Here is a 16,842-nt window from a genome sequence, read left to right as displayed (position 1 = left end):
ATCTGGGGGCTGCCATAATGGCTTCCACTCAGTGCCCGACGCCAACTTCTGTCATGTACCGGCTGCGTCTCTGGTCCCTACGGCCCCTCTTCACGTGACAACTACTGTGGCTACTAGTCCAGGAGGCTCAGCCTCTGGAGTGGGTCCAGGGCCCACTCCAGCTGACCTCCGACCCCCTGAGGCCAACTGAGCCCTGGGCTTGGAGCTCCTCCGATCTCCCCCCGGAATCTCCCTATGCGCTTATCCACCCCCACCCCCATACAGACCCGAGGGGCTTTGATAACCTGAGGCCCTCTACTGCCACCCAGATGTCAACCTTGCCTCAGGAACCGACTGAGACTTTGGTTCCATTTCTGGACACAGATTCAGCTGGAGAGCTGCTCCTGGGGCCAGAGAAGTTTGCTGTTGCACACCAGGATCTGAATGATAAGCTGACTCACAAGAAAGGCTCCCAGAGTTGGTTCCAATGCTAGACTGGGATTAGAACCAGATGCTAGCTCGGCCTCTTTGCCTCAAAAGTAAGGTTCAAACTGTAGGTCTAGAGCAGGCTGCAGATCATCAGGCATATGAAATACTTGTTCCACCTCTAGATAGTCAGAATTCAAAAGCAATGAAGATTAGTGTTTCGCCCAAAAACCTGAAGAAAGATCTAGCTAAGCATCAGAGGCTTGCTAAGGTTTTTGTTGGAACTCCACACCGATTTGTATCAAAACCTCAGTGTCAGAAACAAACTTTACAAGTATTTAGTATTTAGATTCAGGTATGGATATACTGTACCTGGGCAGCCGTCCTCCAGAAGTCTAGGTGACAGATGAGCCTCCAGGGCCCTCTGAGCAAGTTGGGCTCTCAATTCCATCTAGAGCCTGAAACTCAAAATCTAGAGACCCTTGAACAGATCCGGTCATCTTCACTCCAGCAAAAAGCCCCAGTGCAGCTTCCACAGCTCCCTGAGGAGGTAGAACCTTCTTCAACCCAGCAGGAGGCCCCAGCTCTGCCTTCATAGTCCCTTAAGGGGCTCCACTCTTCAACAGAGCAGGAGGCCCCAGCACAGCAGCTACCTGCCTCAGAAGAGACTGTAGCTCAGCCATCAATACATCATCAGGTAAATGTTCCATTAAAAGTTGGAGTGAAGCTCAGCAGTCACACTTGCCCAGTGTCACAGTCAAACCTGCGGATGTGGAGCTTACAGTAACTCAAGAGCCAGGTAAGGAACTTACATCAAGCCAGGAACAAGCTGCAGCTCAGCCTCCAGAGTACCCTGAGGAGGTGAACTCTTCCTAAACCCAATTAAAGGCCCCAGCTCAGACATCAGACCACCCTGAGGAGACAAAGCCGTCTGTAACCCAGCAAGGAAACCCAGCTGAACCTCCAGTTCCTCCAGTGGAGGCTTAACCTTCTCCAAGTGAACAGGAGCAGCCAGCTCAGCCTTCTGAGTTTCCAGGGAAGGTTGAACCTTCTCAGACTCAGCAGGAGGCCCCAGCTCATCCTCCTGAGTCCTCTGTGGAGAATGCAGCTCAAACTCCACCGAATCTTGAGGTGACAGTTCAACCTCAGGGTAAGGATCAAGCTCATTTTACCTTGCCCAACATTACAGGTAAACCTGCAGATTTCAAGATTACCATAACTTCAGAGCCTAACAAGGAGATAGAATCCTCTGAAGCCCAGCAGGAGGTCCTAACCCTGCCTCCAGAGGAGGTGGAACGTTCTGCAACCAAGAAGGAGACCCCAACTGAGCTCCCATGTCCTCCTGTGGAGGCTGAGCCTTCCCCCAGTGAGCAGGAGCAGCCAGCTCAGCCTTGAGTTTTCTGGGGAGGCTGAACCTTCGTAGACCCAGTAGGAGGTCCCAGCTGAGCCTCAGAGTCCTCTATGGAGAGTACAGCTCAAACTCCACTGAATCATGAGGTGACACTTCAACCTCCAGTTGAGGATCAATCTCATTATAACTTTCCCAATGTTGCAGTTAAACCTGTAGATGTGGAGACTATCATAACCTCAGAGCCTGTTAAGGAGGCAGAATCTTCTCAAGCCCAGCAGTATGCCCCAACCCAGCCTCCAGAGCAGATGGAACCCTTTGCAACCCAGGAGGAGACCTCAACTGAGCTTCCAGGTCCTCCTGTGGAGGCTAAATCTTCCCCCAGTGAGCATTTGCAGCCAGCTCAGCCTTCTGAGTCTTCTGGGGAGGTTGAATCTTCTCCAGCCCAGCACGAGACCCCAGCTCAGCCTCCAGAACATCATGAAGTAACAGTTTCACCTGCAGGTCACTATCAAGCTCAGCATTCAGATTTGCCCAATGTCACTGTTAAGCCTCCAGTTATGCAGCCCATCATAGCAACAGAGGCTATTACAGAAATGGGAACTTCTCTAATCCACCAGGAGGCTACAGCTCAGCTCTCAGGGGCAGTTAATGATGTGGAACTTTCCATGACCCAGCACGGGGGCCCAACTCTGCCTCCATAGTCATCAGAAGATGACTTTACCAGTTCAACAGGAGACTTCAGTTCAATCTCCGGCTATTAAAGATGAGAACCTCTCTCCAGCCCAGCAGAAGGCTGCTGCTGAGTATCCACAGATGCCTGAGGAGGTTGAGTCTTCTCCAACACAGCAATAGACCCCAGTTCAGCCTTCAGAGATCCCTAATTAAGTTATAGCTAATCTCCAGTGCATCATGAGGTAACAGTTTCTCTAAGTCATGATCAAGTTCAACCTTCAACATTGCACAATGACACTGTGAAACCTGTGGATCACATGGTAACCATGACTCCAGAGTTCACCTAACAGGTTGAAATTTTAACCAAACACAGGGCCCCAGCTCAGTCCTCAATGTCCCCTTAGCAGTTTCAGCAAGACATGATTATTCAGCAGCTAAATGCCCCTGAAAATGATGAACTTCCTCCAGTCCCTCAAGACCCCACAACTCAGTCTCCAACTCAGACTTTGTAAGGTCATTGAATGATGAGATGGTATTTTCACCTCTAGATCTATCTTTAGTATTCAGAAATAATTCAACCTTCCCTAATACCACATTTAAAAATATGGATATGGACCTCACCATACCTACAGAAGTCACTATGGAGGTTGAACCTTCCCCAGTCCAGCAGGACAATCCTCCCATTCCCACTGAGTAGGCTGACTTTTCTCAAACCCAGCATGATACTCCTTCCCCACCTCTGGATTCTCCTGAAAAGATTGAATCTCCATCACAGCAAGAGGCCACAGCTCAGACCCCAGATTTCCCTAAAGGGGTGGAATTTTCTCCAGTCTAGCAAGAGTCCCCAGCTGAGGCACCAGAGCTCCCTAAGGAGGTTGAACCATCTGCAACCCAGCAGGAAGCCTCAGGTCATCCTCCAAAGTCCACTGCAGAGGTCAGTCCACCATAGCTGGAGATACCAGCTCAGCCATCAGCCACCTGAGAAGGTCAAACCATCTTCAGTCCTACAGCAGGCCTCAACTCAGCTTTTAGAGCCATCTGAAGAGGTAGAATCCTCTCCAGTCCAGTAGACAGTGCCTGCTCAGTCTTCAGAGCCCCTTATGGTGGTAGAATCCTCTTCGACAGAGCAGATGGCCCCATCTTTGCCTCCAAATTTCCCTCAGGAGGTGGAACCATCTCTGACTCAGCAGGAGGTTCCAACTCAGACTCCAGAGCCCCCTATGGAGATAGAACCTTCTCCAGCTCAGCAGGAGACCACAGTTCAGGCTCCAGAGCCTCCTAAGGAGGCAGAACCTTCAAGTCAGCAGATGGCCCCAGCTCAGCTTCCAGAGCCCCCTAAGGGGGTTGCAGCTTAACCTCTAATGCATTATGAGATGACAATTCCAACAGCAGGCCAAGACCAAGCTCAGTATCCCGTATCACCCAGTGTCACATTTCAACATTTATACCTGGAACTTACCATAACTCCAGAACCCACTATGGAGACTGAGCATTCTATAATGCTGAGGATGACTACAGCTCCTCCAAAACACCCTGAGGTGACCCTTCCACCTTCAGACCATGTGCAGGCTCAGCACACAAACCTGAGGCCACAGTGCAACCTTTGGATCTGAAATTTACCACAAATCAACAACCTACTACAGAGAGTGTATTTTCTCTAACCATGGAGAATTCAACTCAGCTTCCAGAGCCACCTATGGAGGTTGTAACTCAACCTCCAGCTCATTATGAGGTGACAGTTCCAATACAAGGTCAGGATCAAGCTCCGCATTCAACACTGTCCAGTGTCACACTTCAATCTTTGGACTTGGGGCTTACCATCGCTCCAGAATCCACTACAGAGGTTGAACTTTCTCCAGCCATGCAGGAGGCCGCAACTTAGCATTCTCAGGAAGTTATACCTTAACCTCCAGTATTTCAAGAGGTAACAATTTCAACACCAGGTCAGGATCAAGCTCAGCATTGAATATCACCCATCATTACAGTTAAACCTCTGGACCTGGGACTTAACCATAACTCCAGAACCCACTACAGAGGTTGAACATTCTACACCCCTGAAGAAGACTATAGTTCCTCCAAAGCACCCTGAGGTGACACTTCCACATCCACACCAGGTTCAGACTTAGCATTCAAACCTGACTCAAGTCACATTTCAACCTTTGGATCTGAAACTTACCTTAACTCCAGAATCCTCTATGGAGGTTGAGCCTTCTTCAACCATGCATAAGACCCCAACTCAGCCTCCAGAGCTACCTAAGGAGGTTGTAGTTCACCCTCCTGGGTATTATTATGAGATGCCTCTTCCAACAGAAGGCCAGGATCAAGCTAATCATCCAACATCACCCAGTGTCACAGTTCAACCTTTGGATCTGGGGCTTACCGTTACTCCACAATTCACTACAAAGGTTGAACCTTCTAGAGCCATGATGACTACAGCTCCTCTGCCAAAGCACCCTAAGGTGACACTTCCACCATGAGACAAAGGTCAATGCTCAGTATTCAAACCAGACCCAAGTCACAGTTCAACTTTTGGACTTGGAACTTACCATAAATACAGAACCTACTACAGGAGTGAACCTTTCCAACCACAGAGGAGACCTCAACTCAGCCTCCAGACCTGGGGCTTGCCATAACTCTAGACCCCATACAGACATTGAACATTCTACAGCCCTGGACAAGACTACAGCTTCACGTCCAGACCAGGTTCAGACTCAGCATCAAAACCTGACTGAAGTCAGAGGTCCACCTTTCAACTAGAACCTACTCAGGATTCATTGGTTCAGTCTGAAAGTTACACCCAAAATAAGGCTTTAACTGCACAAAAGGAAAAGAAGGCCTCCACAAGCACCAACATATGTGATCTCTGTACCTGCGGAGATAAGACACTGTCATGTATTGACATCAGCCCAAAGCAGAGGCTCCACCAAGTGCCTGTGCCAGAGCCTAGCACCTACAATGGCATCTTCACCATCTTGTAAGAATCACCTTTCCTCAATTGTTCTCTGTGTCCTGCCTGATATAGCAACTTTTTCCTGGAGGCCTTCCTGGGCCTTCTTTATCTCACCAAACCACATGGACAACTGACTTTCTGCTTTTGCCTTTGCCTGTCATCTCTTCCTTCTCCTCATTCTCCTTTACTGTTAGGCCCCTTCCCTGGTCTTTTACTTGTGATTGCTCTTAATCCTTTTCTTATCCATTTTTCTTTAGCCTCATCACATCATTTGCTTAACTGCTGCTGTCCTCCTATTTACACTTCACCCTCTTTACAGCAGTCTGTCTCTCTCTCCATCTCAGTGATAGTGCTCTAGGTGGTTAAGAGTTGATTCTGAAGCCAGATTACTGGGTTTGAACCCAGGTCTGTCATTTGTTAGCTTGGTTACCTTGAACAAGTTATTTTTCTCTGTGACTCAATTTCCTCATCTTTAAACTGGGGATTATTCTAGTTACCATTTCACAGGATTGTTGTGAAATTTAGGTGAGTGAATACCTGTAATACTTGCATCAGTGCCTAGTATATGTAAGAGTGGTGGCTGTTAATATGATTACTTAGCTCTTTAGTTATGTCCAGAACTCATCTTTGTCCCTGACTTTCTATATGTAGCACCCGTTTTGTGTCCAACCCAGGGACAAGTATGACACTGTCTCCGGAACGTGAAAATGATAGAAGAAAAAGAATAAGCATACAAATGGAGGTGTAAATAATAAAGTACTAAAACATAATGCAGACCATCAGTGCTAGAATTCACCAGAATCTGTGATCCTTGAATTATGGAGGTCAGGGGAAACTGCATCAGTAAACTAACACTTTACCTGGGGCTTAAAAATTAGCTATAATTTGTTAAATAAGAAAAAATAGGAGTACAGTCTAGGCAAAGGCATGGTTACAGGTATGGTCGAAATTGAGTAGAACGACCCACAGCTCAACCTCCAGAGAAACCCGAGGAGGTGGACTCTTCCTCAACCCAATTAGAGGCCCCAGCTCAGATACCAGAGCACCCTGAGGAGATTAAATCTTCAGCAACCCAGCAAGGGACTCCGGCTGAGCCTCCAGGTCCTCCTGTGGCAGCTGAACCTTCCTCCAGTAAGCAGGAGCAGCCAGCTCAGCCTTCTGAGTTTCCTGTGGAGGTTGAACCTTCTCAGACCCAGCAGGAGACCCCATTTCAGCCTCCAGAGTCTTCTATGGAGAGTGCAGCTCAAACTCCACCGAATCATGGGTGACAATCTAACCTCAGGGTGAGGATGGAGCTCATTATACCTTGCCAAGCATTACAGTTAAGCTTGTGGATGTAGAGATTAGCATAACTTCAGAGCCAAGGATAATGAATCTTCTCCAGTCCAGCAGGAGGCCCCAACCTAGCCTCCAGAGGAGGTGGAAACTTCCACGACCCAAGAGAAGGCCCCAACTGAGCCTCCATGTTCTCCTGTGGAGACTGATCCTTTTCCCGGTGAGCATGAGCAGCCAGCTCAGCCTTCTGAGTCTCCTGGGAGGTTGAATTTTCTCCAGTCCAGCAGGAGATTCCAGCTCAGCCTTGAAAACATTATGAGGTGACAGTTTCACCTCCAGCTCACCATCAAGCTTAGTCCTTAATGTCCCCTGAGAAGTTTAACCATTTGAAAGATGAGCAAGAGATTATCATTCAGCAGTTAACTACCCCTGAAAATGATGAACTTTCTCCACTTGTTCAAAAGCCCACAACTTGGTCTCCAGCTCAGCTCTCCTCAGACATTGTAAGTCCATTGAATGACGAGATGGAATTTTTCACCTGAAGATCTGTCTTCAGTATTCAGAAATAATTCAACTTTGCCTAAAATCACGGTTAAAAATGTGGATATAGAGTTTACCATACCTACAGCAGTCACTATAGAGGTTGAACCTTCTCCAGTCCAGCAGGACAACCCTCCTATTTCCAGTGAGCAGACTGACTTTTCTCTAGCCCAGCCTGATTCCCCTTCCCTACCTCTGGAGTCTCCTGAAGAGAGTGAATCTTCAGCCCAGCAAGAGCCTACAGCTCAGACTCCAAATCCCCCTAAGGAGGTAGAACCTTCTCCAGTCCAGCAAGAGTTTCCAGCTGAGCCAACAGAGCCTGTTAAGGAGGTTGAACCATCTGCAACCCAGCAGGAAGCCTCAGGTCATCGTCTGAAGTCCACGAAAGAGGTCAATCCTCCACCGAAGCAGGAGATACCAGCTCAGCCATCAGAGCCACCTAAGAAGGTTGAACCATCTCCTGTCCTACAGCAGCCCCAACTCAGTTTTAGAGCCACCTAAAAAGGTAGAATGCTCTCCAGTCCAGCAGGCAGTCCCTGCTCAGTCTTCAGAGCCCTCTATTGTGGTAGAACCCTCTCCAGTCCAGCAGACAGCCCATCTTTGCCTCCAGAGCTCCCTCAGGAAGTGGAACCCTCTCTAACTCAGCAAAACTTTTCAGCTCAGACTCCATACCCCCTATGGAGGCAGAGCCTTCTCCAAACCAGCAGGAGGCCACAGTTCAGGCTTCAGAGCCCCCCAAGAATATAGAACTTTCAAGCCAGCAGATGGTCCCAGGTCAGCTTCCAGAGCCACCTAAGCGGGTTGCAGCTCAACATCCAATGCATTATGAGATGACAATTTCAACAGCAAGGCAGGACCAAGCTCAGTATCCAGTGTCACCCAGTGTCACATTTCAACCTTTAGACCTAGGGCTTACCATAACTCCAGTATCCACGAAGGAGGCTGAGCATTCTACAACCCTGAGGAAAACTACAGTTCCTCCAAAACGCCCTGAAGTGACTCTTCCAACTCCAGACCATGTGCAGGCTCAGCACACAAACCTAACTGAGGTCACAGTTTAAACTTTGGATCTGAAACTTACCACAACTCCACAACCTACTACAGAGAATATATTTCCTCCAACCATGGAGAACTCAAATCAACTTCCAGAACCACCTACGGAGGTTGTAGCTCAACTTCCATCTCATTATGAGGTGACAGTTCCAACACAAGGTCAGGATCAAGCTCAGCTTTCAACACTGGCCAGTGTCACACTTCAACCTTTGGACCTGGGGTTTATCATCACTCCAGAATCCACTACAGAAATTGAACTTTCTCCAACCATGCAGGAGACTCCAACTCAGCCTCCTAAGGAAGTTGTACCCCAACCTCCAGTATATCAAGAGGTGAGTGTTCCAACACCAGGTCAGGATCAAGCTCAGCATCCAGTGTCACCTAGCATTACAGTTCAACCTCTGGACCTGGTGGACTTACCATAACTCCAGAACCCACTACAGAGGTTGAACATTCTACACCCCTGAAAAAGACTGTAGTTCCTCCAAAGCACCCTGAGGTGACACTTCCACATCCATACCAGGTTCAGACTCTACATTCAAACCTGATTCAAGTCACAGTTCAACCTTTGGGTCTGGAACTTACCTTAACTCTATGGAGGTTGAACCTTCTCCAACCATGCAGAAGACCCCAACTCGGCCTCCAGAGCTACCTAAGGAGTTTGTAGCTCAACGGCCTGTGTATTATTATCAGATACCCATTCCAACACCAAGCCAAGATCAAGCTCTGCATGACTACAGCTCCTCCTCCAAAGCATCCTGAGGTGACACATCCACCTGCAGACAAGAACCAGGCTCAGCATCCAAACCTGACTCAATTCACAGTTCAATCTTTGGACCTGGAGCTTACCATAACTACAGAACCTACTACAGAGGTTAAACTTCTCCAACCATGGAGGAGACCTCAACTCAGCCTTCAGACCTGGGATTTGCCATAGTTCCAGAACTCATCATAGAGACTGAACATTCTACAGGCCTGGACAAGACTACAGCTCCACATCCAGACCAAGTTCAGACTCAGCATTGAAACCTGACTGAAGTCACACATTTCACCTTCTGAACTAGAACCTACTCAGAATTCAGTGGTGCAGTCTGAAAGTTATGCCCAGAATAAGGCTTTAACTGCACAGGAGGAACAGAAGGCCTCTACAAGCACCAACATATGTGAACTCTATACCTGCAGAGATGAGACACTGTCATGTATTGATCTCAGCCCAAAGCAGAGGCTCCACCAAGTGCCTGTACCAGAGCCCAGCACCTGCAATGACACCTTCACCATCTTGTGAGAATCATCTTTCCTCAGTTGTTCTCTGTGTCCTGCCTGACCTCACAGCCTTTTCGTGGAGGCCTTCCTGGGCCTCCTTTATCTCACCAAACCGAACTGACAACGGACTTTCTGCTTTCACCTTGCTTGTCAAGTCTTCCTTCTCCTGGTTCTCCTTTACTGTTAGGCCCCTTCTCTGGTCTTTTACTTGTGATTGCTCTTAATCCTTTTCTTATCCACTTTCCTTTTCCCTATCACATCATTGCTTAACAGCGGCTCTCCTCCCATTTTCACTTCACCCTCTTTACAGCAGCCTGTCCCTCTTCCCATCTCAGTGATGATGCTCTAAGTGGTTAAGAGTTGATTCTGTAGCCAGGCTGCCTAGGTTTGAACCCAGGTCTGTCATTTATTAGCTTGGTTACCCTGAGCAAGTTATTCTTCTCTGTGACTCAATTTCCTCATCTTTAAACTGGGGATTATGCTAGTTACCATGCCATAGGATTGTTGTGAGATTTAAGTGAGTGAATACATGTATTACTTACATCGGTGCCTAGCATATGTGGGAGTGTTGGCTGCTAACGTGATTACTCAGTCCTTTAGTTATGTCCAGAACGCATCTTTGTCCCTGACTTTCTATATGTAGCAGTCATTTTCTGTCAACCCTGGGCCACGTGTGATACTGCCTTCAGAACATGAAAATGATAGGAGGGAAGAAAGAGAATAGGCATGAAAAGGAGGTATATATAATGAAATACTACAAGATAATGCAGACCATCAGTGCTAGGATTCACCAGAATCTGTGATCCTTGAGGTGTGGAGATCAGGGAAAGCTACATCAATAAGCTAAAACTTACTTGGGGCTTAAAGTGTAGCTATAATTTGTTAAATAGAAAACAAATGGGAGTACAGTCTAGGCAAAGTCATGATTACAGGTATGGTCGAAATTTTGTAGACAAGGCTGCAGCTCAGCCTCCAGAGAACCCCGGAGAGGTGGACTCTTCCTCAACCCAGTGGAGGCCCCAGCTCAGACACCAGAATGCACTGAGGAGATGAAATATTTTGCCCCCAGCAAGGGACCCCAGCTGAACCTCCAGGTCCTCCTGTGGAGGCTGAACCTTCCCCCAGTTAGCAGGAGCAGCCAGCTCAGCCTTCTGAGTTTTCTGGGGAGGTGGAATTTTCTCAGACCCAGGAGACCCCCCAACCCTGCCTCCAGAGTCTTCTATAGAGAGTGTAGCTCAAACTCCACTGAATCATGAAGTGACAGTTCAAACTCAGGGTGAGGATCAAGCTCATTATACCTTGCCAAGCATTACAGTTAAACCTGCAGATGTAGAGATTAGCATAACTTCAGAGCCTACCAAGGACACTGACTCTTCTCCAGCCCAGCAGGAGGCCCCAAACCAGCATCCAGAGCACAACAGGAGGCCACAACTGAGCCTCCAGGTCCTCATGTGAATGCTGAATGTTCCCCAGTGAGCAGGAGCAGCCAGGTCTGCCTTCTGAGTTTTCTGGGGAAGTTGAGTCCTCTCTAGCCTGCAGGAGACCCCAGCTCAGCCTCCAGAACATCATCAAGTAACAGTTCCACCTCCTGGTCACCATCAAGTTCAACACGGACATTTGCCCAATGTCACTGTTAAGCCTCCAGATACGCAGCTCACCATAGCAACACAGCCTACTGCAGAGGTGGGAACTTCTCCAATCCATCAGGAGGCTACAGCTCAGCTCTCAGGGCCAGTTAATGATGTGGAACATTCCGACACCCAGCATGGGGCCCCGCCTCTGCCTACAGAGTCATCGGAAGAGACTGGACCTTTACCAGTTCAACAGGAGACTTCAGTTGAATCTCCAGAACCTACTAAAGATGAGAACCCCTCTCCAATACAGTAGGATGCTGCAGGTGAGCATCCACAGACCCCTGAGTAGGTCGAGTCTTCTCCAACCCAGCAAGATGCCCCAGCTAAGCCTTCAGAGCTCACTAATGAAGTTGTAGCTCAACCTCCAGAGCATCACAGGGTAATAGTTTCTCCTATAAGTCATGAGGAAGTTCAGTCTCCAACATTTCACCATGTCATTGTTAAGCCTGTGGATCACATGGTTACCATGACTCCAGAGTTCACCTATCAGGTTGAAATTTTAACTCAACACAGTTGAGCAGTTAAACTGAGCAGTTTAAACATTTGAAAGACCAGCAAAAGATTATCATTCAGCAGCTAAATACCCCTGGAAATGATGAACTTCCACCAAATCTATCAAGAGCCCATGACTCCATCTCCAACTCAGCTCTCCTCAGACATTGTAAGTTCGTTTAATTGTAAGATGGTATTTTCACCTCTAGATGTGTCTTCCGTATTCAGAAGTAGTTCAACTTTGCCTAATACCACAGTTAAATATGTGAATATGGGCCGGGCATGGCGGCTCACACCTGTAATCCCAGCACTTTGGGAGGCTGAGGCAGGCAAATCACGAGGTCAGGAGATCCAGACCATCCTGGCTAACACGGTGAAACCCCGTCTCTACTAAAAATACAAAAAATTAGCCAGGGGTTGTCGCAGGCGCCTGTAGTCCCAGCTACTCAGGAGGCTGAAGCAGGAGAATGGCATGAACCCAGGAGGCAGAACTTGCAGTGAGCAGAGATCGCACCACTGCACTCCAGCCTGGGCTACAGAGTGAGACTCCGTCTCAAAAAAAATAAATAAATAAAATAAAATAAAAATGTGACTATGGAGCTTACCATACCTACCGCAGTCACTATGGAGGTTGAACCTTCTCCAGTCTAGCGGGACAGCCCTCCTATTCCCACTGAGCAGGGTGACTTTTCTCTAACCCCACCTGATCCCCCTTCCCCACCTCTGGATTCTCCTGTAAAATATTAAATCTCCAGCCCAGCAAGCAGCCACAGCTCAGACCCCAGATCCACCTAAAGAGGTAGAACTTTCCCCAGTTCAGCATGAGTCCCCAGCTGAGCCATCAGGCCCCCTTAAGGAAGCTGAACCATCTGCAACCCAGCAGGAAGTCTCAGGTCATTTTCTGAAGTCCACTGAAGAGGTCAGTCTTCCACCACAGCTGGAGATACCAGCTCAGCCATCAGAGCCACCTGAGAAGGTCGAGCCATCTCCAGTCCTACAGCAGGCCCCAACTCAGATTTTAAAGCCACCTAGAGAGATAGAATCCTCTCCAGTCCAGCAGGCAGGCCCTGCTCAATCTTCAGAGCCCCCTATGCTGGTAGAACCCTCTCCGACCCAGCAGCTGTCCTCATCTTTACCTTCAGAGCTCCCTCAAGAGGTGGAACCATCTCTAACTTAGCAGGAGTTTCCAGCTCAGACCCCAGTGCCCCGAATGGAAGCAGAACCTTCTCCAGCCCAGCAGGAGGCCACAGTTCAGGCTCCAGAGCCCCCCTGAGGAGGTCGAAACTTCAGGCCAGCAGATGGTCCCAACTCAGCTTCCAGAGCCACCTAAGGAGGTTGCAGGTCAACCTCCAATGCATTATGAGATGACAAAGGCATGACTACAGGTATGGTCAGACTTTAGTAGTCCAGTCTGGCTGCAAATAAGTAGTTGAGGAAGCAATGAAAATATGATTATGTAGAACCTTCATTATCAAACAGGAATTTGAAGGCCACACAATGAGATATGGAAAGCCATTGAAAGTTTCCAAGCCAGAGAGATTAAATTATTATTAAATCAGGATTTTTTTTTTTTTTTTTTTTTTGAGATGGAGTCTCACTTTGTCACCCAGGCTGGAGTGCAATGGTGTGATCTCAACACACTGCAACCTCTGCCTCCCAGGTTCAAGCGATTCTCCTGCCTCAGCCTCCCGAGTAGCTGGGACTACAGGCACCCGGCCTCATGCCTGGCTAACTTGTATTTTTAGTAGAGACAGTGTTTCACCATATTGGCCAGGCTGGTCTCAAAATCCTGACCTCACGATCTACCTGCATCCACCTCCCAAAGTGCTGGGATTACAGGGGTGAGCCACCGCGCCCGGCCAGGAGGATTATTTTATTTTATTTTTTGCTTTATGTTCAAGTGGAGACATACAGAAGATTATTTTAGAATCCATATGTAGAGTGCTCTACGAGGGAAAGCTTTTTTCTTTACAAAATATTTTTTCTTTACAAAATAGAAAGGTCTAGCAAAATCTAGGTGTAAAGTGAGAAGGGGGTTAAATCAGATCATTTGTGATAGGAGTGGAAAGAAAAATCCTAGTGTGTTTTAACAGACAGCATTGAGCCCAAGCTTTGGTGTTACCTGGCATAGGGTTTCTTTCTTCTTAGTTGTTTATAATAATAAGCTTATGCCTATTTTTCTGTTGAATTATCTACCATTTTTGTATTGATTTGTAGAAGGAGTTTGTTTAGACACATAAATGATTTTGGATAAAATACTTACATTCAAAGTAATTAACTGCCATTATCTGTCCAAGAGATTGGATAGATAGGAAGTTATGCTTTGGGGAGATGCCTCATCATTTTTGCCAGTGGCTCCACATTATTTCTTGATTAATTGTGCAAACTGGGAAGCTTATACCTCTGGAAATTAGAAAGCAGGTGTTATTTTCTATATCTAAATATTTCCCACAAGGTTGCCATGATTCTTTTACTTATCCTGTTTATTCTTTTCCTACCTATTCAAGGATATAAACTGTGTTTCTTCACGGACATTTTCAAGGAAACTGTATTTCTTACATTGATGCAAATGTATGGAAAGCATACAGGTGGACTGAGAAACTGTGAGTATATTCTCTCCAAATATGACAAAAAACTATCTGTATTGCAAGGCCCTTTTTGGTCCAGAATTTTGAGGTTGGTACCTCTGAGAAAAGACATTTCCCCTCCATACCCCAAATCAACCTCTGTTGATTGCAATCCTATGGTTATTTTTAAATTAAATTTGGTACACTGTCTTTAAAATAAGAGGCAATTTAAATTTGTTTTTTATTATACAAGTAATACATGGTTATATTCTTTTATTTTCTTCTTTTCATTTTTCAGAGAAAGGGTCTTACTCTGTCTCCCAGGCTAGAGTGCAGTGGCACAATCATGGCTCACTGCAGCCTCCACCTCCCAGGCTCAAGTGACCCTCCCACCTCAGGCTCCCAAGTAGCTAGGACCACAGGTGCATGCCACCACACACCCACCTAATTTTTTATTTTTTGTAGAAACAGGGTCTCCCTATGTTGCTTAGGCTGGTCTGGAACTCCTGGGCTCAAGAGATCCTCCCGCTTTGGCTTCCCAAATGTTGAGATTACAGGCATGAGCCACCGCATCCAGCCCATGATTTTTATATATATATATATTTTTTTTTCTTTTCTTTTCTTTTTTGAGATGGAGTCTCGCTTTGTCTCCCAGGCTGGAGTGCAGTGATGTGATCTCGGCTCACTGAAAGCTCCACCTTTCAGGTTCACACCATTCTCCTACCTCAGCCTCCTGAGTAGCTGGGACTACAGGTGCTCGCCACCACGCCTGGCTAATTTTTTGTATTTTTTTAGTAGAGACGGCCTATTTCATTTTTATACATTAAAAATATAGGCTGGGCGTGCTGGCTCACGCCTCTAATCTCAGCACTTTGGGAGGCCAAGGTGGGCGGATCATGAGATCAGGAGATAGAGAACATGCTGGCCAATAAGGTAAAACTCCATTTCTACTAAAGACACAAAAATTAGATGGGCGTGGCAGCACATGCCTGTAATCCCAGCTATGCGGGAGGCTGAGGCAGGAGAATCGCTTGAACCTGGGAGGCAGAGGTTGCAGTGAGCTGAGATAGCGACACTGAACTCCAGCCAGGTGACAGAGCTAGACTCTGTCTCAAAAAAAAGAGAAAGAACAGATATAACAAAAACCATCCTTGTGCCATACTCCCTCGTCCCTAAGGTAACATCACTCTGCATTTAGTATATATCCTTCTCCTTCCAGACTTTTTTCATTTGCCTACATACATGTTTACTTATAGCAAAATAAATTTGTTGTATGATTTTTAAAATATTTTTTCTTTACATAAATGGTAACATCTTGCAAGTTGATTCTTTCACTTCACGATATGTCTTAAGTTTCTTTCCTTCCCAGTACTTAAAGGGTTACCCCATTCATTTAAACTCCTGCATAACATTCCATAGTATGGATATATTATAGTTTTTTTAATAATTCCCCCACTGTTGGATGTTTAGATTATGTCTAGTTTTCTCGTTACATGCATTGCTGCAATGAAAACCTTGTACATCCTTCTTTGTAAACATGGGCAAGTATTTCTGCAGAATAGATGTCTAGGGCCCAGCATGGTGGCTCATGCCTATAATCCCAGCACTTTGGGAGGCCAAGGCAGGCAGATCACGAGGTCAAGAGATTGGGACCATCCTGGACAACATGGTGAAACCCCATCTCTACTAAAAATACCAAAAATACAGGTGCACATCTGTAGTCCCAGCTACTCGGGAGGCTGAGGCAGGAGGATCCCTTGAATCTGGGAGGCGGAGGTTGCAGTGAGCCGGGATTGCACCACTGCACTCCAGTCTGGCAACAGAGCGAGACTCCATCTAAAAGAGAAAAAAGAAAGGATCTGTAGAAATGGAATTGTTGGACTGGAGACTATGAAATTTTAATTGCACTCAAAAATGTTGTGCCAACTTAACTCTATCCTCGACAGAATGTGACAGCATTCATTTCCCCACACCTTTTCACTGCTGGGTATTCTCCAACTTTTTGTTGATGTTATGGGTGAATAAAAGGGATCCCATCTAAATTTCCATTTTTCTGATTACTCATGAATTTAATTAAATATCTTTATGTATTTATTGAACATTTATGTTTCTTCTCTGAGTTTTATTTCCTTTGTTCATGTTCCTGTTTAATTGTTTTATCATTTTCTTATTGATTTATAATAGGAATTAGTTTAGACACATAAGTGATTTTGGGAAAAATGTTTACATTCAAAGTAACTGGCATTTTTCACAACAGTTTGTGTGTCACATCATTAGTTCAACTTATGTAGACAGGTCATACATGAGTTCTAAATTTAAAATAAAACACATGACAATCATAGTAATCTAAAAAGAGGAATTATGACCACTTTGAAAGAGTTTTACCCAATCCCGAGTCTGATATCTTATTGATAAGAAAAAAAAAAAAGCTAGAACCAGATGGTTCTGTTTTCCAGCTCTAGAGGAGGGGTGGGATTCTGGGGCTTGTGTTCCAGATCCATCTTCTGAGAATAAGGAAGTTGTGGGAGATGGCTAGTAAGGGAGTGTACACCCTTCATCCAGGGTTTCAGGACCCTGCCTCCTTTCTAACACCAATTGTTCCTGCCTGTAAGAAAACACCTTTTGCTGCCTGGCCCAAGG

The 16,842-nt window shown here is 46.4% G+C and overlaps 1 protein-coding gene and 3 pseudogenes across 1 annotated transcript; all 4 read left to right on the top strand.

Annotated features, from left to right (window-relative positions):
- Positions 1-17: 17 nt before the first annotated feature.
- LOC129017562 (leucine-rich repeat-containing protein 37B-like) lies at positions 18-1,003 on the top strand (annotated as a pseudogene).
- Positions 1,004-1,850: 847 nt separating this feature from the next.
- Positions 1,851-3,816, top strand: LOC129016526 (leucine-rich repeat-containing protein 37A3-like). The gene has a single exon (XM_054455853.2). The coding sequence runs from the start codon at positions 1,867-1,869 to the stop codon at positions 2,455-2,457; it is 591 nt and encodes a 196-aa protein (XP_054311828.1). The 5' UTR covers positions 1,851-1,866; the 3' UTR covers positions 2,458-3,816.
- Positions 3,817-4,172: 356 nt separating this feature from the next.
- LOC129017561 (leucine-rich repeat-containing protein 37A2-like) lies at positions 4,173-5,419 on the top strand (annotated as a pseudogene).
- Positions 5,420-7,935: 2,516 nt separating this feature from the next.
- LOC129017560 (leucine-rich repeat-containing protein 37A2-like) lies at positions 7,936-16,301 on the top strand (annotated as a pseudogene).
- Positions 16,302-16,842: the final 541 nt, after the last annotated feature.

The sequence above is a fragment of the Pongo pygmaeus genome, chromosome 19, assembly GCF_028885625.2.
Source record: "Pongo pygmaeus isolate AG05252 chromosome 19, NHGRI_mPonPyg2-v2.0_pri, whole genome shotgun sequence".
NCBI lineage: Eukaryota > Metazoa > Chordata > Mammalia > Primates > Hominidae > Pongo > Pongo pygmaeus.
Note: the sequence above shows the minus strand (reverse complement) of the source record. Positions and strands in the feature narration are given on the sequence as shown.